We start from the raw sequence: 22,316 nt of genomic DNA, 5'->3' as shown, positions 1-22,316 counted from the left end.
TTTCATGCACATGTGCAAGATGATAATGTGATTCCTAGGTACTAAACATTCCTCACCATTCACACTCAGTGTGGTTATCTGGAATAAAACTAGATTCAACTTGTAGAATGGTGAATTACTGAAAATAATGAAGTAGAGGCCATTCATTAATCTTTATCTGCTTGTCTATTTTTTATAGCCTGGATGAAATGGAAAAATTCATTTGGGGGCCAATCAGATTGAAAAGGGTCTAACATGAAGAGAAACATGGGGCTGAAAAATGTTTTTTTTTTTCTTTTTCAATTATACACAGCACCTTTTTCTTACCTGCCTCTGTTTTTCTTTTAGTGGCAAAGCATTTCTATAACACTGGTTGAGAAAGTTCAGATGATTGCTGTAATCCTAGGATCCCTGTTCTTAATAGCGAGTGTGACCTGGCTCCTCTGGTCAGCCTTCAGTCCCTATGCAGTGTGGCAGAGGAAGGACATCCTTTTTCAAATCTGCTATGGAATGTATGGTTTTATGGATCTAGTGTGCATAGGTAAGATCATGACCTTCAACGTTAACAAACTGTCAGTAATCCATTTCTTGCAGCTCTTACGTTTTCATCAGTTGGATCTAACGCAGAATGTTGTGGTTCACGTGATCTCGGTTATCCAGCTCATTGACTATCTGGGGCGTCACAATCTCGCCACTTTTCTCAAAAAGCATAGCATCTCTATTCTCAAGTAGTCTGAAAAAATGAACAGGATAATGCCCGTTTAAAGTGATCTGTTTTGCAACACAAGGAAAGTGGAGTTGAAGAAATTATTTGGAGTGGGCGATGGAAGGATAGTCCTTTATTTCTGAGGGATGGGAGCACATAAATCCCCCTCACAAAGCTGGGAAAGCACTGACTAGTACCACTGGCGATATGGTACATCTGGGGAGAGCACTGATAACCTGGAGGTCTTACGTGGTGGTGTGGTGACTCCGAGGGCATAAAGGGCCCCTTAGAAGGGTAGGGACTTGGGGACAGTTTTCCTTGCTGTCCTGTGCCTCTTTGTTTCACTTATTAAATTCAGTGGCTTAGAAGAGAAATAAAGGATAGAATATTTTACCTTAAATAGACCGTACAAAAAAGGTTCCGTACGTGTCTCACTTAACCAATCTCTTGTTTCCCTTATACCATGAGAAAATGGGGGTCGATTCAATTCATGCAGCGTCTACCCAGTGTGTGTGAGGTGCCACAGGCATTGTGATGGTGACCAGTTGGCAACAGGAGATGGGGATGGAGAGAGGCAGCACCGTATCCAGGAGATTCCCTGCTCTGATGTGGTTTACAGCTTAAAGGATGTAAAAAGAGCCGAGGGAGGCAGCCGTGGTTTGCAAAGAATGGTCCAAGGACCACCCATGGCAGCAGCACCTGCAGTGCTTTTTTTGAGAAATGCACATTCTCAGGACCCACCCTAGCTCTGCCGAATCAGAAACTTCCGGGTGCCTCCCACCCCAGCAGTCTGTGTTCACAAGCTCGCCAAGGTGCGATGAAGCTTGAGAGCCACTGTTTTCAGGGAAAGGCTTCCCGACCTGGGATCAGGTGCCTTGGTTTGTAACGCTGGCCTCTGCTTGGATAGATCAACTTCGTCTCTCCATAGTCCTCTCTCTCACCTATAAAAATGGGAATAAGCATCCCTAGCACACAGGCGTACAGGAAATAACTATTATAAAATAATTATGCTGTTAACTGGAAGTTGTAGATTAAGAGTATTTAAATAAGTCACGAACACTGAAATGCTTCAAACCACCTAAATTAACGCCTCTACTCACTAGACCCTTAATTTAACTCGCAGTTTTAATAGCCTCATTTTTTTCTAAAAGAACTCTATACATTTAAAAGATATGATCAGCTTGGATTTCACCTCCTTTTCTTCTTTTCTCTCTTGTTACTAATATAAGACTAATAAGAAAGAAATGTATAAAATTTCAGGCCAGAAACAGAAAAAGAAGGGAGGGAAATGTCATGAATAATGTGTAAACTGAACAGATGTTGCCTGAATAACTGAGCTAATCATGTATATGAACAATTTGCGTTAAATGTGACAATGCATATGTAAGCATTTGGAAATTCTAAATCTCTGTACAAATATAGTCTCTGGGGTATTGCTCTAAATTAAGAAGGATTACAAAATTGTTCTACAAATCCCTCAGCAAATTCAGAAACAGTGTTTATTCTATATTTCAACATAAAAGTTATAAAATGTGGTATTCCACTGATATTAAAAGGGGAGATGAAAAGCAAAAGAGCCATTAGGCTCCCAATCCAACCTGAAGGGAAAAAAATTCCAGTTGACTTTATTACAGCACTGAAAAGGGCCATGTATTTCTTGGTTAGGAAATCATTTTCTTGAATTCCGCAGCCTGAATTTAATGCTGAGTTATTATATCTTAAATTTTCATTGTTAATGCCAGTCTTTTAATCAAGATTATTAGGATTCTGGTTTTAAGAGCACATACGTATAAACTAACGATCTTTTGACAATGTATGATGTCTTTGGGCCTCCCTTTTGAAATTTGGGTGTTTGCCCTTTTTATAAAGTCAAGTTTCTTAGGGACAAAAACCGATTGACATTTTCCTGAATAAGCTTTGGAGAGTGGATTTTTATCTAAGTTTTAAATATTGACAATACTTTTCATTGTCTTTTTGTTCATCAAATCAAAATCCCATCATACAATAGTTTATGCATATTTTGAAAAATATTAAAGAATTCAGACTGAACAACAGTGCTCATTTCATTTGGCAATCTCATTCATTAGCCTGTTTGGACCCAGAGAAAATCTTATTTTTTTTTCCCAAGAAATTGAGAAACCATTATAGTCAGAAAGCAAATACGTGTAGGCTACCAACAGCCAACTGGATCATAGCAGGTAATAGCTCCTGCTACCATTTCAAATGAATTAAAATGTCTTCTAATTAGATGTGGACGGTAACAAAGTAGATTACATTGATTATACCTCAGATACATACCCCTGACTGCAAGACCAGAGTCAGAGTTAGGGTGAAAAGCAGGCTTTTCAACTTTGAGTCCTATTTGTTCAGCTCAGTTCAATGAACTTTGTATGTGTCAAACAGAGTACTAAGTGCTGGGGATGCAGATGAGAGTCGGTCACTTTCCTGTCCCCCTAAGGGCTCCCAGCCACAAGAGCAGGACAGACGTGGAAATAACTAGAATTCAGCTGGATGTGCAGAGTGATGGACATATGCACAGGAGATGGTCGTTGGACAAAGCAGGGGGAGATTGATGCTGGCTGTTTTATGCAGGGAGGGAACATTTTCAGGCAGATTTCATGGGGGAAGTGATAGCCAAGCAGGCTGATGGATGAAGAGATGCTTGGCAAGTGGGGAGATGGCCCCGCTGTCACCATTGGAGGATGTAAGATTGGCTCCCCATACAGAGGGCTTTAAAGTAGTTGCAAACATTCCCGTATTCCTGTTCATCCAAGCTTTTCAAACTTGTTTGTACCTAAACGAGGAGCAGATTGACAGCTTCGTAAATGTTCTTCTTAAAAAAGAATTCTGCGAACCCACTGAGGACCATTGCAGAACCAAAAATATGTTATAATCCAGCCAGTGCATGTAATGTTTAGGAAGAGATTTTTATTGGATTGTTAAATAGAAAAGTAAAGATTTGTAGAAAATTTATTTACTTGGGGAAATTTACTTATTTCCAGGCAAAGTAAATTTGTTTGTTGCTTTCATTTATTTTTATGTAAAACATTTTCTGCTTTCCCAAGATCCAGTTTCTTCTTACTATTAAAGTTTGAATTATCCCAAGGGTCTAGGTACCATTATTGTTCAAATACCTAGATCAGGGCTGTCCAACAGAATTTTCTGCAATGATGAACATGTTGTATATCTGTGTTGTCCAATACCATGGACACTAGCTACATTAAGCTGTTGAGCACTTGAAATGTAGTTAGTGAGAATGAGAAACTGAATCTTAAATTTAATTTTATTTAAATTAATTTAAATTTAACTCAGTCATATGTGGCTAGTGGCTACCATATTGGACAGATTTCTAGATGATGGAATGGTAAATGTGTGAGGGTTTGATGAACAAGTTTCACCTTGTCTATATAAACAGGCTGTATTTCCTAAATGATAAAGTAACTCTGTTCCATGAGAGATGAATAAAGTGAAAATGAGTTCAAGAGGGTTAGGAGAAGGGTGTTAAAGGTGAGAGGGTGGTGGTCAAGAGATAAACAGGGAGCTGTAAGAGGGAGACGTCTTAAGGAAATGGAAGTACAAAGAGATATAACTCTGTATTATGTTTGTGGCGCTCTTATAAATATTTACATAGATGGCATTCAGGCTATGATTGTGCACCAGGAAAACTAATATAAAGGATTTAAATCACCAAGATGTTGTAGCCCAGGGTCAGCAACTTAGGGAGAAGTAATAATCACAGCAGACCTGCATTGGCTCCCTAAGAAGATTTGCACAGCGGACAAAGAAAGATTAGCAAACTTAGAAATGAAAAGCAAATGCCTGGCGGAAGGCTCCGGGCACAGGACCTGGGTCTCAGCTCCACACTTTGCACATAAAACACTTCCATCGGCCGTGTAACTCAAGGGAAGCTTGGGCCACGAGAGGAATACGTTTGTGAATGACTCACAGAAATGAGGGGCTAAGTAAGACTCAGCCATAAGGACGGGGGGTCATTTGATTACGTTGCCTCTGGAAGGTGAGGGCAGTTTACCAAGTCTCGTCAGTGTCTGGTGGAACCTCATGAGGTGAGTTCAGTCTCTTCGTAGGAGCAACAAACTAAAACGAAAACCCTATTATGTTAGTGGGATTCCCGAAACAGAGGTAGCAGTGCCTATACCTAATCACATTAACACTCCAAGTTAGTGCCAAAACCGCGTCGGGAAAATATTTGTATCTTCCCTGGGATGGTGAGGGAAGGAACTGGTTATGGCTACAAAATTTAAAAACTTGAATTACTTTTGTTTTTTTTTAAAGATTTTCTTAATTGTCCGCACAGTATAAATATATGCCTATTCAAATTTAAAATATTTTGTGTTTACAACTGTGAAATACGTAACGTTTTTAAAAAGACGATTTCCCTTTTGTTATGTCACTGCCCTTTTGTTATGTCACTTCCTTTGCAGAAATGTCCCCTCTCAACATTTTGATGTGTATCCTCCAAATCTTTTTCACAGTTTGCTTTTTGACATTTGTAGCTTGGACTGTATTTAACCCCATTCTAGTGGTTTTCTTAAAAATCCATTCTCTGACAATTTAGGTTTGCGGGGCAATTTTATGTAAGAAAGTAAGAGTGAGCCTTGCTGCTATGCAGCTCATCCTGCCTGGCATCTCTGGGGGACACCAGGGATGCCACGTGAAGCTTTCTAAAGCAGGACGGCATAAACAACCATCTTATGCTTTATCTCATTATTTCAAAAGCGCCCTGAGAGGTACTTTTGGTTGCTGCTTGTTTCCTGTGTGTGTGTGTGTACCTCTTCTGTTCTGCATGCTTGCACTTGAATTTGAGAAATAGAATAATCAGAAGATCCAGCAATAACAGAATCGGTACTTTAGCCACAGAGCCGTGCGACAGAGGGAAGCAATTTTTCTTAAAGCAATTTCAGGGAGCATTTACTACATGAAAAGAAGAGATTGAAAATTGAAATCCCCTCCGTGTCAACAGTATAATAGGTAGGAGAAACTGACCCCAGAGCTCCTAAACGTGCTGGCGAAGCCAGGGGTTTTGAGAGGCAGTGATCTGGACCACCCCTGCTGGATTTTATCTTCTAAAAGAATCAGTGCAGTGTTCATAGCGCAGATCCGGTATTTCAGTATGGTATTCAAAAATAACCTGAGGTATACTAGGACGAGGATCTGATCAAAGTTTCTTCTTCTTTCTGTATCAATTATAGTCAGTATTGAAGAATGTTTCTTCTGCAGAAATCTCATACTCTTCAACATGAAGTTTTCTTTTCCTAAGTTTCAAATCTAAATAATTTTTTTAAAATTCAGATAAATTCTTATATATAGCATGGCCCTTTTGAAAATCTGTTTTTCACAGTTGGTAATATACCAAGCTAAAGCTACTTAGGCACATGTAAGAAAACTATCTAGAGTTACCAGTTGGTAACTTTTATTCACATTTCATTATAGAACTTTAGAACAATAGATAAATACAACCTATTCCTATGGTTTTGGATTAGTGATATAAGACCTATATTTACTTTTTAAAAGACACAGTAGGGCTTCCTTGGTGGCGCAGTGGTTGAGAGTCCGCCTGACCATGCAGGGGACACGGGTTCGTGCCCCGGTCCGGGAAGATCCCACATGCCGCGGAGCGGCTGGGCCCGTGAGCCATGGCCACTGAGCCTGCGCGTCCGGAGCCTGTGCTCCGCAACGGGAGAGGCCACGACAGTGAGAGGCCCGCGTACCGGGAAAAAAAAAGACACGGTAATTCTCTCTTGCTTTTGGTATTGCTTTACTTTGCTATTTTTTTCTCCATATAGAGCAGCTAACAGTAACACATGATTTAACATTTTATTAATGTGAAATGTAAAGTGTACATTTTCTATTTTTTTGATATTATATGAGGAAAGGTGAAGAAGTTTGACAAAGAATTTCAGGATAATCAGAGTCTTGGTTACCACAAATGAGTCCTTGCCATGGAGGATGACCAGTTGTCTATTGAATGCCAGGGTTACTTCCGCCTAAAATGGTGCATTTAGGTCATCTTCCTTCCTGTGGCTCATTTTCAACACGTATAACCCAATTAGCATAAGCAAAGCGTAAGAAAGTGAATCAACTAAGGGAAGAAAATTCTAATGCGTTCCAAACAAAATATAAATGACATTGAAACCATCCCCTGTTTAAAATTGTCCATGCTCGCTGGCATCTCCTAGCATGATTCAGAAGGTGACAATATTTCTTAAAGTGTTTTAGGTGAAAAACATATTTACTGAAAGAAAGTAACATTGGAATTGAAACATGCCGTAACTTAGAGCAGAGAAAAATGGGTTTGCTGGGGAGCGCCCTCCAGAGGGCTTCTGCTTCTTACCTTGTCACACAGGGTCATTACCATACAGATGTGTGATTGAAAGGACAGCAGTTGGCGAGATTTATAAAAAGTTCAGCTCCCGGGTCGTGATAGAGAGATAGCATTTTTTTTAAGCTGCAGCATATTTATGGGCAAATGTAAAAGTTATCAAATAGTTCCAGGAGAAAAATGTAAAATTACCGAGAGAACACTCAAGCTTACCACACTCTCTAGGGCCTGTGGGGCGCTCTGTTTCACAGAAGGGGTTGTGGATGTTGGACAGACCTCTCAGCCCTCCCAGGGGACAGCCTAGACCACGGAGTCAGTCCAGTGTGACCTGACATGGGGCGTCTCCGCATCGAAGAGACTTTCTCTCTGGGAAGTGGGGACACCTCTTCTCAGGACCGCCAAATGGTACAGCGCCAACTCATTTAAAATTGTCAGGGAGTTTGATCGTAAGATTTCAAATCTACGTAAAGTAGATTTTTTTGGTGGGCGGAGCCCACCTTTCATCACACTCCACCCGCTCCCACCCCAGTCACCACCACTACCACCAGGTTTGGGATCTGAGCCACTGGGATCACTCAGGAAAACGGAGCTTGGACGTCAGTGGGTCCACATTCGGCCACGGAGGGGAGGCGGGGGGCTGGGGGGAGACGCAGAAGGCTGCGCGAGTGCCTGGCTGGCGCTTTAGGTTGCAGCGGATGAGGGGAGGTGGTGTTGCCCTTGTCTCACTCTGAGTTTCATAGGAAGCACGGATGTGGGTGAGTCTGCGTGAATCATATAAGGCGTGAGAAAAAAGCAGCTCAGCTTGAACGGTGTCTGGCAAAATAACTAAGGAAGTCGATTAGCCCGGTGTTTCCTTTTTGAATCGTCCTATCACAGTTTTCCCTCCAGACGGGAGAGGACTGTCAGCCACCTCTGCTCCATTTCCTGCTTCAATTTCCTGATCTCTCATTTGATCGGGGACCAACGTCCCTCTAGCCTCTCAGTTTGGCCACTTGGGAGACCCTTGCCCAGCAGCTGGACAGAGGCCTTCTACTCTGGCCCAGAGCCCCTCTGGGTTTCCCTTCAAGCTTCCTCCCAGGCCGGGACTGGGCTGCGAGGTGGGCCGCGCTGGTTGGTCTGTCATCCTTGCAGCCTGTTACCAGATTCGGATGCTCTCCTGGCTTGTTTGGAATCGTTCCTTAGAGCAGAATTCCTTTACAAGCACAGATCATTAATTCCTGATCTCAGAATGTATTTGTGGGCTTGATGCCCCAGGAAGTGCCCCAGCTTCACTTAGAATCTAGCCAGGCCCCTTGGACAAGAGGCAGAATGGGCCCTTGTAATTCAGCATCGTTAGAGAAAGAACAGAGCTTTACCCTTTATATGCTTTGAGAAGCAGGCCGTTATTATCTCTTTACTCTGGAAGTACAAATTATAGGCTATTCTGTGCCTTGATCACACTGATGTTTACCAACTTTTCCAAAGATTATTATCATAGTTTATGATTAGTATCATAGTTATTAGTGGTATCGCTGCCTTTAAAACCCCCGGAGAGAAAGCAGAAAGGAACTTGCTTTTCCTACTTGTCCTCAAGGCTGTGCCTGAAATGGTCTCTCAAAGTGAGTTAACTCTTCAGGCCTCCTCCTGGGGGAGAAAACCCAACCCAAACCTTCCCCTCTTGTGACCTTGTACAGTTCAAGTTCTTTTGGAGAAACACGGACATGATAAGCCGAGCAGCAGACCAAGTATATTGTTATCGTTGACTTTTCTTTCCTCCATAGGAAATAGTGTGAATCTTTCAGCCTGTCTCAGTTGGGGCGGTTTAGCCAAATAAGTATTAGTCATCTATTAGGCCAACATTCACTGGGTATTTATTGTGTCCCAATAATAAAGTACAGGATAGAAATACAAGTAGTTCACAGTCTGCTACCTGTTTTTGTATAATCCATGATCTAAGAATGATTTTGAAATGGTCAAACAAACATTAAAAGAAGAATATTATTTCACTGCCTATGAAAATTATATCATATATAAATTTCAGTGGCCATAAAAAAAGTTTTCTTGGAACCCAGTCATATCCATTCACTGATATGTTGTCAGTGAGTGCTTGCAGCCTCATCAAAGAGGGACCATGATGTATGCATGACCTACAATATTTACTATCTGGGCCTTTGCAGAAAAGCTTTTGGAATATAGCATCCTCCCTGCTCTCCAGCTGCTGACAAGAGACAGTCAGGGAAATTAGCAATTAAAATACAACGTGGAGGGCTTCCCTGGTGGCGCAGTGGTTGAGAGTCCGCCTGCCGATGCAGGGGACACGGGTTCGGGCCCCAGTCCGGAGGATCCCACATGCCGCGGAGTGGCTGCGCCCGTGAGCCATGGCCGCTGAGCCTGCGCGTCCGGAGCCTGTGCTCCGCAACGGGAGAGGTCACAACAGTGAGAGGCCCGTGTAATGCAAAAAAAAATAAAAAATAAAATAAAATACAACGTGGAAAGTGCCAGGAGAGAAATATATGTGAGTGCAGGTGGGGGAAGGTTAATCATACTTAGGGTTGGAAAGTTGAGCTGGGGACTTGTGTCTGGTGGTTGAAACCAGCGTCTGCGAGGGCAAGTGATTTGGGTGATATGAGCAGCAGTTTGCGGAGCACAGTGAGACACAGAGCAGGCAGGGAGGGGAGAGCGGCCACAGGAGGAAGGGACCGGGGCAGAGGAGCAAGTGGCCAACAGTGCCAGATGCCTTACCAAGAGCAGGTGAAATCCAGTCAAAAACGTATCACTGGATCTGGCAATACGGGGGTTCGGTGGATAGACACGAGATTGCTGAGAACGGCTGGGATAGGCAGAAGGGGCTCAAAATGTAAGTTCATAAGTCTTGGCTGAAAAGGGGCACAGTTAAATGAGGGTAGAATCTGGGGGGTGGGTGTAGAATTGAGGAAAGTTCCTGTTTATTTGTTTTAATGGTGGAGCCAGGTTTGAGCAAAATGCTGAGAAGACAGACCCAGAAAAAATCAGAAAGGCAGGTTGAAGATCCAGGTGGGAGGGGACAGCTTGATGCCCCTGAGGTGCGGAGATAGAGCCCAGCACACAGGGGAGGGGTCCGTGTCTTGCACAGGAAGGGCGCCCTCACCCCTGAGATGGGCAGGGGGGAGGAGAGGGCGGGCGCAGCTGGAGATGCCGCACACGCTGCTCTGGGAGGGTAAGTGGATGGTCCTCCTTGCCAAAGATCTCCCCTTTTTCAGGCAGGCAGATAGTATGGTCATCTGTGGAGACAGGGAAGGCACAGCCTGGGGACAGGAGTCTGTGGAGAGAATTAAAAATGACAGCAGCGCAGGTCTTTGGGGAGGGGAGCTGAGCCAGGAGACATGAAGAACCACTGGGCGTGATTGCGTGCCCTCCCGAGGCTGGACCGGGGGTGGCCCCGACATCCAGGGCTATGAGGCTTGTATTCTTACCCACTAGCGCTGAGAGTGAGTGCAGAGCGGTGAAATGGTGAGACTGGGCTAAGATGAGGTTTTATATACAGAGCTGCTGGGAGACCAGCAGCGAGATGAACCTTGCCCTTCACCTTGAGTGGTGGAGGACGATTACAGGATGGGGTTGCTTTCTCAGTGGCTGGGGAAGCAACCAGAGCCAGAAAGAAGCTGGCAGAGTGGAGAAAGATTGCCCAATAGAGGGGCTCCAGGTCTTCAGGAAGTAGAACGGGTGCACTCATTGAAAGGAAGAAAGCGGGTGAGTGAGAAGCAGTGGAGGTGGTGGTTGTCGGCAGTGCTGGTACAGTGTCAGGGCTTTTGCGCTTGGACCTGTTTCTGGAAGGGAAAGGCCCGGGGTGGAGTGAAGGAGGGACAGCGGAGGGCAAGGGTTATGCAGGTCAGGTCACGGTCAAGTCTTCCACATGGACCTGAGGAGTGTGGGTCTGTGGGGCTGAGGAGATCCAGGAGCCAGGGGACAAATCATCTGAGATTGTAGGGGTCAGCTGAGGCATCAGGAGGGGACACCCCTTGTGGCTTCGCTCTGTATGTGAGCATTCGCACATTCACGCGTGCGCGCAGGTGTGTGTGATTTGTGCGACTTCACTCTTTCTTTGTCTTTACTGTTTTCCACGAGAGTGGTTGTGTGATTTCTAAACACGTGAGGGCTGGAACAATTGCAACTACTTTAGAGAGATCTGAGTACATCCCTAGGCTACTCTAAAATGAGGGTCTTGAAGAGGCCAATTCAACTTGGACATGGGACGTTTTCCTTGCAAGAGAAAGCAGAGTAGACCGTGGTAATGGGAACCATGACAAGATGACACAGCTCCCTTTACCTGAGAAGCTGGAGATCGTTCTTCAGAACTGGCACCGACCTCTTTGGGAGCCTCCTGGCTTCACACAAAGTTCTTCACAACAAAGAACTTTCTCACGACGGAGAATGTGAACGTGATTTTTCTAAACGATGCTCCTACGTAGCACACGGAGGATGTGGGACTGCGGCACGCTGCCAGGGTTTCTCTGGGGTCATGAGGAAGCACACAGAGGAGCAGAGAAGTGGAGCCTGTATATGTTTTCAGCTGCTTCCAAATACGTTGAAAGGAGGTTTTAAAATCAAATCTCCAGTGATGACTAAGAGTGTGTTTACCCTGGCCCAGGCAACATTCTAAGCACTTTACCTGCATTTTCACACTCAGTCCTCACAGCACCCCAATGAGGTGTAGGTACTGTTCTCCTCACCTCAGAGATGAGAAAACTAAGGTGCCGTTAACCAGTTTCCGGAGGTCACACAGATTGGAAGAGGGACCCAAGATTGGACTCCGGACACTGCGGCTCCAGAGCCTGTGTAAAACTATTTATGTGATTAATTCTATCATCTATCTCCTTATACGGTGAGCTCAAATGGCTAACTTACAAAATGTTGTCTATTCAATAAAGTGAAACTACTTCGTCAGTTGCTGTCTCGAACACCTAAGGCACGGAATCAGGAATAAATACTTTCTTCAACTACTGATTTTAGATCAGAAATAGAGAAAAAATTTTCCTTAGAAACCCAAAGTAATGTAGCTCTTTTGTGAAGCCTTTATGTATTGTAAATTCATAGAACCACAACATACAGAAACATTAGTAAAGAGAATGGAAAATATACCATACCCAAAGCCATATCTCTCTCTGCATTGTTCTGAGTGAAACAGTTTCTTGATAAGAATAATTTATGTAAAGAATCACATCTCAACCTTGAATTTTCTTGCTAGATCACAGAATAGAATATTAAGGAAACTTAAGGTCTGAGCATTTTTATATTCAGGATAAAAATTTTTATTGCTTTTTCAATTAAAAATCTTACTGATGTTATGTGGATGAATTCAGAGAGTTAGAAACTGTACTTATGCTGAGATGGCCGCTTCTGTTTGGAATTTTTACCCACAGTCTGTGTGATTTAAGAGAAATGAAAAGCAAAGCCAACAAATGTGAAATAGCAGGTCCAGAGAGAAACAGGTTTTTGGGGTTTTTTTGTTTGTTTATTTTTTGCGGTACGCAGGCCTCTCACTGTTGTGGCCTCTCCCGTTGCGGAGCACAGGCTCTGGACGCGCAGGCTTAGCAGTCGTGGCTCACGGAACCAGCCGCTCCGCGGCATGTGGGATCTTCCCGGACCGGGGCACGAACCCGTGTCCCCTGCATCGGCAGGCGGACTCTCAACCACTGCACCACCAGGGAAGCCCACAGGTTTTAATTAGATCAATTAAAACTTTTAAAATGCTGTTCTCACCCCTGAAATGGAACAATCAATACATGTATTGTTTACCCCAAAGATTAATAAAATCATAATCTGCAAGTTTGGAGTAGACAGTTTATCCATTGGAGATGGAAGGGAACATTAGTTGTACATATCTTGACTTGCCACTAGGAAAAGTCCACTAATAAACTCCTTCTAAGAACTGGCTTTGGTCCAGAGTGTGGGAAACAAATGGAAATCTACCAAAGTAGATTCCCAATCCTTGAGGCATTAATTAACCCAGAAGATAGACATTGATAGGCTTTTTAACCAAATACTGTAATATTGAGGTTTGCAGAGTTATTTATTTTATAAACTGGGAGGATCACTCCCATCTACCATCCAGATGCTGCAATGCACACTTTAGAATAAAGGCCAGAGGAGAACTGACCATCTTAGTCTGAAAAGAGATTTTGATTCTGTCTACTTCATAGTCAGTATAATATCCCATGGGCCAAATAGACACTAGCGAGGACCGGCTTCAGCCAGGGGTGGCTCCTGAGATATGAGTTCTTGCAGAGGGAGTGCATTGGATCAGGCATCAGGGGTCTGGCTCTGATTCTGGGCTTGGACACTTAACTGTGGCCCGTTGGTCAAGCCGTGTCACTTCTCTGGGCCTCAGAGACTTCATCCCCCCCCATGTGAACAGGTTGGGTTAAATCATACCCAATATTTCCTAATTTTGAAATTCAGTGACTACATTTGACAACTTCTCATCTCTGTGATATGATGTTACTCTTTGCTACCAGGTGTTCCATCTGTCCATGAATTGGAGTTGCATTCAGCTGAAATTAAACTGATTCTAAATCATGCTCCCAGTTACAGGGGAACTCTAGGATACCTTTATTACCTATAAAAGTATTGGACTCATTCCTTTATTTCTTTTATTGAAATAATCATATCCATAGATCTTTTTTTCCTCAAGCCCTTTTGGATGGAAACTTAGATAATATAACAATTCTTCTCTCCAGTGAATTCTTTTAATCCTTTTTTTAAAAAATTAACATATCATGTATTTTATAATGTATAACAAGTTTGCAGCTTTTGAGGAATATTCTGTGAATATGCCTATGGTAGATTTGTGCTCCAGGGCTAGTAATTGAAAGTTCAGCGGAATCTCCTCTCTACTAAGGAATAAAAAAATTCATTAAAATAATTGATTGATGGATTGGCTTCTCAGAAGAGCAAGTGGTCAGATAAATGGACAGCATTTTTTTAATTCTCCTGTTTTGCCTGGAAATAGAAGAGAGGAATCCATGTCTGCCTCTTAGGCTTTTGGCCTGGGCACCGTCATTTTGTGACTATTGGATTCATGACAGTAATTGAAGTAGGAATAGGGTTCCTGTCCTCAGGGAGCACATGACTGGTTGGGGTCACGGAGAGATGATTCTGTGTTTCATGGTTTCATCTCAGATTTGCTAAGAAGAGAGAATTAGCAGAATTTCATGCAAGAGGATAGACTAGTCTAGGTGATTCTTGGGTTTCAGCTTAACTGACTTGGGGGATGATCATTAACTGAAATAAAGATGGTAGGTTAAGAACCAGATCCAACCTATGTCAAGACCTTCTAGAAAAGGGGGTGCTTCCCTCACTGCCGGCTAGTGAGAGGTTACACTCCATGTTAAAATTTGCCTTTGCATCTTGTTCTGTGCCCAGGCAGTGTTGGTCCTCAGCATTGAAGGAACAGCACAAATGTGTTCTTTGCAACCAGGCTGATGACGGCAGATTTCATTGAGTGGAGAGAGGGAGACATAGAGGGTGGCAGTGTTGTAAAACAAACACCATGAATTTCCTTTGGTGTGCTCTCAGAGAAACGGTCATTTAGTCTCTGTTGTCATAATCGTTGTCATAATCATTTCTTCATGTGTGCTGTTCTTTACGTTGGGGGTGAGGTGGATTAGATCATCCATATTTGGAAACTAGCCAGCCCCTAGTGTCAAGGGTTTTCATGTTGTGGAAAGTTTCTGAATAATTCGTTGTCCTTATCACATTTCTTAGCAAAGCAGATCTTACTACCAATGCTAATGATGAATCTGTGTTTGAACCCCTGAGCTTTAAACTTTGATGACCAACCTGCCATTCTCAACTTGGTTCTTATTTTATATATATATATATATAAAATATTCAACAATAGAAGAATCAACTCATCTTTTAGAGATATAAGTACATTTTATGCAGGATATTTCTTTTCTTTATTTGTTCTGATGGGCAATATTGGAAATATGTTTCACAAAAATCCCCATGTATAATCAGGATACTGTAGTTTGCAGAGGCCTAGATTTTAGGATATCAGCTGATGATAGCTTTCTTTTGTGAGCTTAGTGATTTCTGTAATGGAATATGTATTGTCTTTCAATCTTTATATCTCTCTTTAAGTTTTATATTTTTGCTTTTTTTTTCTTTCCTGGTTTTTGTTTTACTTTAAGCTTCATATATAGTTGAGTCCCAACAAAAACCATTCAGTGTATATAGAAATGACTTGTGGTTATTTCTTCAGGATTCATATTAACAAGATTCAACAATGGAAGAGTAACTTTTAAAGTGATCACCTCTACACTTACTAAGTTTCCATAATGGTTGGGCATTTAAATGTAGAGTATCTTGGGAAGATGTGCCAGGAGGATTCACGCGTTTGATTACATTCTAGCAATGATGATTCCCAACAAAGGGTATCTTGGGCCACAGTCGCATTTAGTTAACCCTCTTTTGTGCAACCACACTCTGGTCTTCCCCAAGTTCCAGTGGGAATTAAGGACTAAAAAATGGAGCCACTTTATGAGGTTGACTCTAATCTTCTCTAATCTGTTCTTCTTTTATTTTTTTTGAATTTTATTTATTTATTTATTTTTGGCTGTGTTGGGTCTTCGTTTCTCTGCATGGGCTTTTTCTAGTTGCGGCAAGCAGGGGCCACTCTTCATCACGGTGCGCGGGCCTCTCACTGTCGCGGCCTCTCTTGTTGCAGAGCACAGGCTCCGGATGCGCAGGCTCAGCGGCCATGGCTCACGGGCCTAGTTGCTCCGCAGTATGTGGGATCTTCCCGGACCAGGGCACGAACCTGTGTCCCCTGCATTAGCAGGCGGATTCTCAACCACTGCGCCACCAGGGAAGCCCTGTTCTTCTTAACTGTAACCATAGGGGCCCCAAAGTCACCATTCCGCTCTGGTGCACGCTGACTTTCCAGAATGAAACTCACTGAGAGAGGTAGGGGGAGAGAGGGAGAATGAGAATGAGAATCTTGGCCAGGGAGAATGGTTAAATTTAACTGAGAAATCTTAGACATTTTCACACAATCAAGAGAGCCTTTTCTGGCCAAATATCCGCTGCGAGCTGCGAGTTCTTTAGCTTTCCCAAGGGTCTCTGTGATTGAACAGCACACAGGCGTTTAGGCTGTGTTATCAGGATCTTACATTTCTTGGGAAAGCTCAGGATGAGTGCAGCTTACCAGATGGAGTGTTCACCACTTACAGTGTTGCCTTCATATGAGGTTCCTCAACCCTTTTCTCTCCTAGGATGGGGACAGATGGAAGGCACTGTTTTATTGGCACTCCTAGAGATGAAACAGTGTCAGTGACACACAAGGATATTAAAGATGGCAACTAATTGTATAACTTTGCCCAAATCATAGTCTCCGGGGCTTAATTTACTCATATTTTAAATGAGGATGATGTAGTTTTTATACCAGGTCTGTCTTAGCCTGTTTGAGCTGCTCTAACGAAATACCACAGCCTGGGTGGCTTAAACAATAAACATTTATTTCTTACAGTTCCGAAGGCTGTGGGAAGTCCAAAGTCAAGGTGCTGGCACATTCAGTCTGGTGAGGGCTCTCTTCTTGGTTTGCAGACAGCCATCTTCTCGTTATATTGTCACATGGCCTTTCCTTGGTGCATGCACACACACACACACACACACACACACACACACACAGAGAGAGAAAACTTATGTCTCTCCCAATTTTTATAAAGGCATTAATCACCCTCATGAATTACCTCCTACCTCCAAATACCATCATGTTGCAGATTGGGGCTTCAACAAATGAATTTGGGGGAGATGCAAACATTCAGTCCATAGCAATATCTCTTTCAGTTGGTCATTCTGTGACTAGGAGAGGCTGCCATCCCCTGGATATTTAGAATGAATAGCACTGTAGCACTCAAGGTTTACATATAGACAAATTTTGGGGCTTCCTTCTCAGAGCTGATATCTTCATAATGTTGGACAATTGGCTAAATCTCTCTAGGTCTCAATTTCCTTAACTATGAAACTATTCAATAATATATATTTGTAGAGTCGCAGTCAAGATTAAATGAAAATTGTGCATGTGAAAGCACTTGGCACAGAACAGATCCTTGATAACAATTTAGTTTTTAAATTATGAAAAATGAGCAAATCTATTCAAACAAAAGCTGAAACAAGCAACACAAGAAGTGAAATGGTTAGACTGGTGGTTTGGTAGCTAATATCAACATTTGTTTGTATTTGAACATAAATTTTGCAAGTCTCCGTTAATTGTAACACACCATTTGTCTATATTGAAATAAACATAGACAACTGGTGAGTGTGCGCACACATGCACATGCGTGAGTCTGTGTACCTTGAGAGTCTTCCCATTATTTCATGGGTAGTTAGCCCATTTTCTACTACCTTGTAAGAATTTCAACTAACACACCATTTCCAAATTTGGGATATATTTTACTTACATAAACACTGTGCTCTTATTTCAATGAAACCAAAAAATACTTAAACCTGCTCTGTCGTTAAAGATTATTCCCTAACAAAAATGTTCCTTTGCACATCAATAAGGGAATGCTCAAATTAATGTTACTGGCAAGAAAATGATAAGAAGCAACCAACTGCACACACAGGGACACCTACACACACACGGTCCTCAAGTTTCAAAACCCCAAGTTCCCATGAATCACACCTTGTTGACACCTTTGCCATTAATAATGTAGCAAGTAACATATAATATTTACATTTTATAGAAATTATAATTGCTTTTCCCTTCAGAGTTAGTGACTCAGATGAAGCAAATCCAAGCCTGTCTTCCTATGACCTGAAATGTCAAGGTGACAGATTCATTTTAAGGCTTAACTTGAGGTATTACACAGAGAGTGAAGGCTACTCAAGGATGTGAACTGATCAGATACGAAACAAGAGGGGACCTATCATCAGTAAGACAGGAGAGCAGTACGATTTTTAATAGCCAGATTCTCAACACATTGTACTAGAGTTAAATGAATCCTTACCTCTGGATTTCAATGATCACAGTAGTCAAGTCTTCTCATAACCACTAGTACAAATGGCATTTGCCACTGCCCCAGAAAAATCTTAAGGAAAAGGGGAAAAGTTTACATTACAAAGGAGGGTGAGATGGGGTTCCTCCTATTTCAGTAAAATTTAAGCCTCTAGAGGATGAGGAGTAATTCCAAACTTTCACGGGGGAATAAAGCAAAGTCTAAATGTCACTCATAACCTGAATGCAATGAAGAAGCAGCACATGGAGCTGGAAATTCAGGAGGGCTATGTCTTCATGAGAACTTCAAGTAGTTCTCTTTCTTTAAATTTAGTTCAAAATGTACTATAAAGACCTATGGGATTTATTTCTACACGTTGGGTAGATTTATGTATAATATTTAGAAAAGTGCTACCAGGAATATATTCCCAGAAAATGACTTTCAGCTTGAGTAAATGATCTGATTTCTGGCCTTTCAAAGGAAATCACTAAAAAAAAAAGAAGAGGATCCTGTGAAACAAGTGGTTTCCCCTGGTGAAGTCAGCCCCCCATCACTGCACTTAACAAGAATGAACCTGTTGCAGACTGTAATGGTCTTATGATTAGTGTGAATGAATGCTTCTCACCACATAGATTCACTATTGATTTTTTAATCAATAATAATGTCTTGTATTTAGATAGTTACCATCTCCAAAGAAATCTGAGTGCTTTATAGTTCATGAATTCCAATTTATCTTCATACCATCCCACTGAATGTATAGATTAGGCATTCCAATTGCATTTTAAGGAGGAAAAACAGAACCAGAAAAGTTAAATCATTAGCCAGGGAGATTTCAAAAAGCTAATATTAGAATTACCAATTAAATTCTGGTAGTCTTGACTTATAATTCTGACTGTTTCCCCAAAACATCTGGTCAGTTGGGTCAACTCTGATTATTCTTTAGGAAAAAGGAATCAAACCATTGAATTGCTATGATTAGCAGAAGTTTACATTACTTCTCATTATTTTGGTGATGTACAAAAATTGGGCTTAAGACGTTTTTATCTATTAGAGCATATGCATTTTTTAGTGGCCTATGTTAGTATCTTTGGAATGCTCTTAAGTCACGTGTGCCAGACGTTTATCTCCTGGTAAGGGATAGATGTAAAATTTAAATTCTCATATTAGGTAGGTGTGATTTTTCAAAGACTTGGTATCTCCATCATCTCTGTGGCATTGTTTTAATTGACAAAAAAAAAAAAAAAAAGAAAGAATCTCCTCAATAAAAACTTGTTCAAAACCCGTACTCATTATACCTCTGGGAAGGTTACTATCATCCTTTCAGTCACCCAGTCTTCTAGCCTTAAAAATGTGAGCCTCTGATTTTTTTTTTCCCCTTCTTGCATTTACAATTTCTGTCAGTTTTTCCTCTGACAAGTTTATTGCTTTGTTTCTCTGTGTTCTCCTTACTGCTAACGCTCTGCTCCTCACATATAACGTGGTAACCTCCTTACTTGTCTCCCCTACTTCTGTTGTCTATTCTTCAACCCATCTTAGGTCAACTTTCCTAATAAATTTTCCATAACTTTTGAAATTATGAATTATTTGGGTACGTGAAAAGTATATAGAATAACACGTTAAACATCATATCCCCACCACCCAGCTTAAAAAAACCGCGATATTAAAGGCACAATAGAAAGCCCTCTTTGAAGCCTCTCTCCAATTTCACCCCCCACCACTATCATGAATTTAATGGTTATTATTCCCATGCACATTTTAACATTTTAACCATATGTATCTGTATCCATAAAAATTTATAGTATTTCTTCACTCCAATCATTTATACTTCTGAAATTTTCATTTGTTATGTGGCTTTGAGATTTCCACTCTTATTTTAAGATTTATCCGTGTTAGTGCATGTGACTCTGTTCCCTTCTCTTTCATTGCTATAGTCCTTTGGATCCACCCAGGACAATTTGTCCATTCTTTGTCCATTTGTCCATTGACAAATTGTCCATTTGTCCATTTTGGACAAATTGTCCAATTTGTCCATTCTTTGTCCATTTGTCCATTGACAAATTTGTCAATTTGTCCATTCTTTGTCCATTCTTTGTTTGCGTTTTTTTTCTCAAACAAATATGTAATAAACATTTTTGAACATGCTTCCTTTTTCATATTTATGAGAGCTTCTCTAGGACATACTCCCGAGATTCTAAATGCTAGGAGGTGGTAAGATCTTCTCATTTTCAAATTTTGGTTAAAAGTGATTGTGTCAAAACTGACACATCCTCCTTACGTGCCATATTCCATTCTTCAGAAAGACTTCATTGGCTTCTCCTCCAACTTTCAATGGAATTGCAAATTCCTCTGAGAGAAGCTCCTCCTCACTTTTCTACCTGAAGGGACCTCCCCACCAGGAACTCCTTTTTGTATTAGGTCACAGATTCAAAAGCTTTTGGACTACACATTGAAATATAAATGTGTGAAAAATGCAGGGTATGGTGGGATCTGGAGTGGATGGTGGAGATGGAGCCATGCGACAGGGCACCATATCCAACTTACGGTTGGCTAGTTTGTAGTCCCCAAGGTTCCCGTATTATTTTGTTTACTTTCCTGAAAGTTCGTCTCAGAAATGTGGAATCATCAATTCCCTGTATAGCAGCAAAGAGCCCTCTGGAGCCCGCCTGCTTGGGTTTGAATCCCTGTTCCACTGCTGCCACCTGTCTGCTCTTGAGCAACTTCTTGTTTGTAAAATGGGGGACATGCTAGTGCTTACTTTGTAAGGGGGTGGTGAGAAATAAATGAGATAATATACATAAATCTCTCAAGTAGGCGCTTAATAAATATTTGTTGAATTGTTGAGGAGAGGAAAAATAACAAAAGGTTCGATCGTATCTCCTGTGTGTCAGACATTGTTCTAGAAGCTGGGGAGGTGGCAGTGACCTTGATATTTGTCTCTTTCACAAATCAAGTTGCCAACTGGGACCAAGTCTCTAACACATTGCTTGGGCTCACAGTGGGCACTCAAGAAAGAGATGCTGAATGAAGAAACGAACCTAATGGTTCTCCTAAGGCAACGTAAATGCCTAAGGATGTTCTGAGCCATAATGGAGCAAGTAATTTATACCCATGATGACTTTACTGTCTGCATGGCAGTAGATTCTTATTTTTGAATATTGACAACTCCTATGTAATACAGGTAATAGCTTGCCATTAGACATAGTGTTTGAGCAGTCAGAATACCACGTTTTTGATGATGATGCGTAACAGAGAATAGACTATATCTTTAATCTTACTTATATACAAAATAACATTCTCAACTTTTAATGATGACCAGTCTTTTTCATTTTTCCCTCAAATTTAGGTCTCATTGTCCATGAAGGAGCTGCAGTTTACAGAGTGTTTAAACGCTGGCGAGCTGTCAACTTACACTGGGATGTATTAAATTATGACAAAGCCACAGACATCGAAGAAAGTAGCCGGGGAGAGTCTTCCACAAGCAGAACTTTATGGTTGCCATTGACGGCTCTACGAAACAGGAACTTGGTCCACCCAACACAGTTGACCTCCCCAAGGTTTCAGTGTGGCTACATGTTATTACATCTGTTCAATCGGATGAGGCCCCATGAAGATTTGTCAGAAGATAACAGCTCGGGGGAGGTTGTGATGAGAGTGACTTCAGTGTGACAAAGCTAAGAAGGTGCGGTGTGGACCACCCTGCACATTTTGGAATGTAATTGCAGTGAATGGCAAAACCATAGCACTTCTAAAAACACACATCTATGAACTTTTTAAAATTTATGCTTTTTATATGAACATTTGAATTGCAAATACATTTTTCTGAAAAAAAGAGTCTTCCTGTTCTTTGCTTTCTGATTTATCACATCTTTTATAAGTTGGTACTTGAAATCATTATACATATTATTTAACTCTACTTGGTTAAAAGAATGGTGAACATTATCCTTAAGGTCAAAACTATTTTTTTCTTGCTTGTTTTAAATATATTTTTATCAAACGTTTTGCTCCATGTGTAATTTTTCAGGCATGCTACCAATGGGGAAGAGTTTAGAATGCTGTGGGCAAATTCCAAAGTGCCCATCAAGGGCGAAGCACAGAGGTGATTCTGTGATGCACTGGTCTTCCTCATGCCTCAGGCTGGTTGGCACACTTGAGCATGACTTTTTGTGTAGGATGAATTAACCTGTCACCAGGAATGCAAGTTCTAGGAATTATGGCTTGTTTTCTAACTTCTGAAACAGTACAGAGAGCTTGTAAAAAGATAAAGATAATTGGAATAAAATAGTCTTACAGGCATACTTTGAAGATATTGTGGGTTCAGTTCCAGACCCGCAAT

General features: G+C 41.6%; 1 protein-coding gene across 1 annotated transcript in view; it reads left to right on the top strand.

The window, feature by feature from the left end:
- MARCHF11 (membrane associated ring-CH-type finger 11) overlaps positions 1-21,692 on the top strand; it is a 116,911-nt gene extending 95,219 nt beyond the window's left edge. Inside the window, exons 3-4 of the mRNA XM_079918894.1 lie at positions 328-520; positions 21,327-21,692. Coding sequence (XP_079775020.1) covers positions 328-520; positions 21,327-21,649 — 516 coding nt within the window. The 3' untranslated portion in view covers positions 21,650-21,692. The remainder of the gene's footprint in view (positions 1-327; positions 521-21,326) is intronic.
- Positions 21,693-22,316: the final 624 nt, after the last annotated feature.

This window comes from Stenella coeruleoalba, assembly GCF_951394435.1.
Source record: "Stenella coeruleoalba genome assembly, chromosome: 3".
Taxonomy (NCBI): domain Eukaryota; kingdom Metazoa; phylum Chordata; class Mammalia; order Artiodactyla; family Delphinidae; genus Stenella; species Stenella coeruleoalba.
Note: the sequence above shows the minus strand (reverse complement) of the source record. Positions and strands in the feature narration are given on the sequence as shown.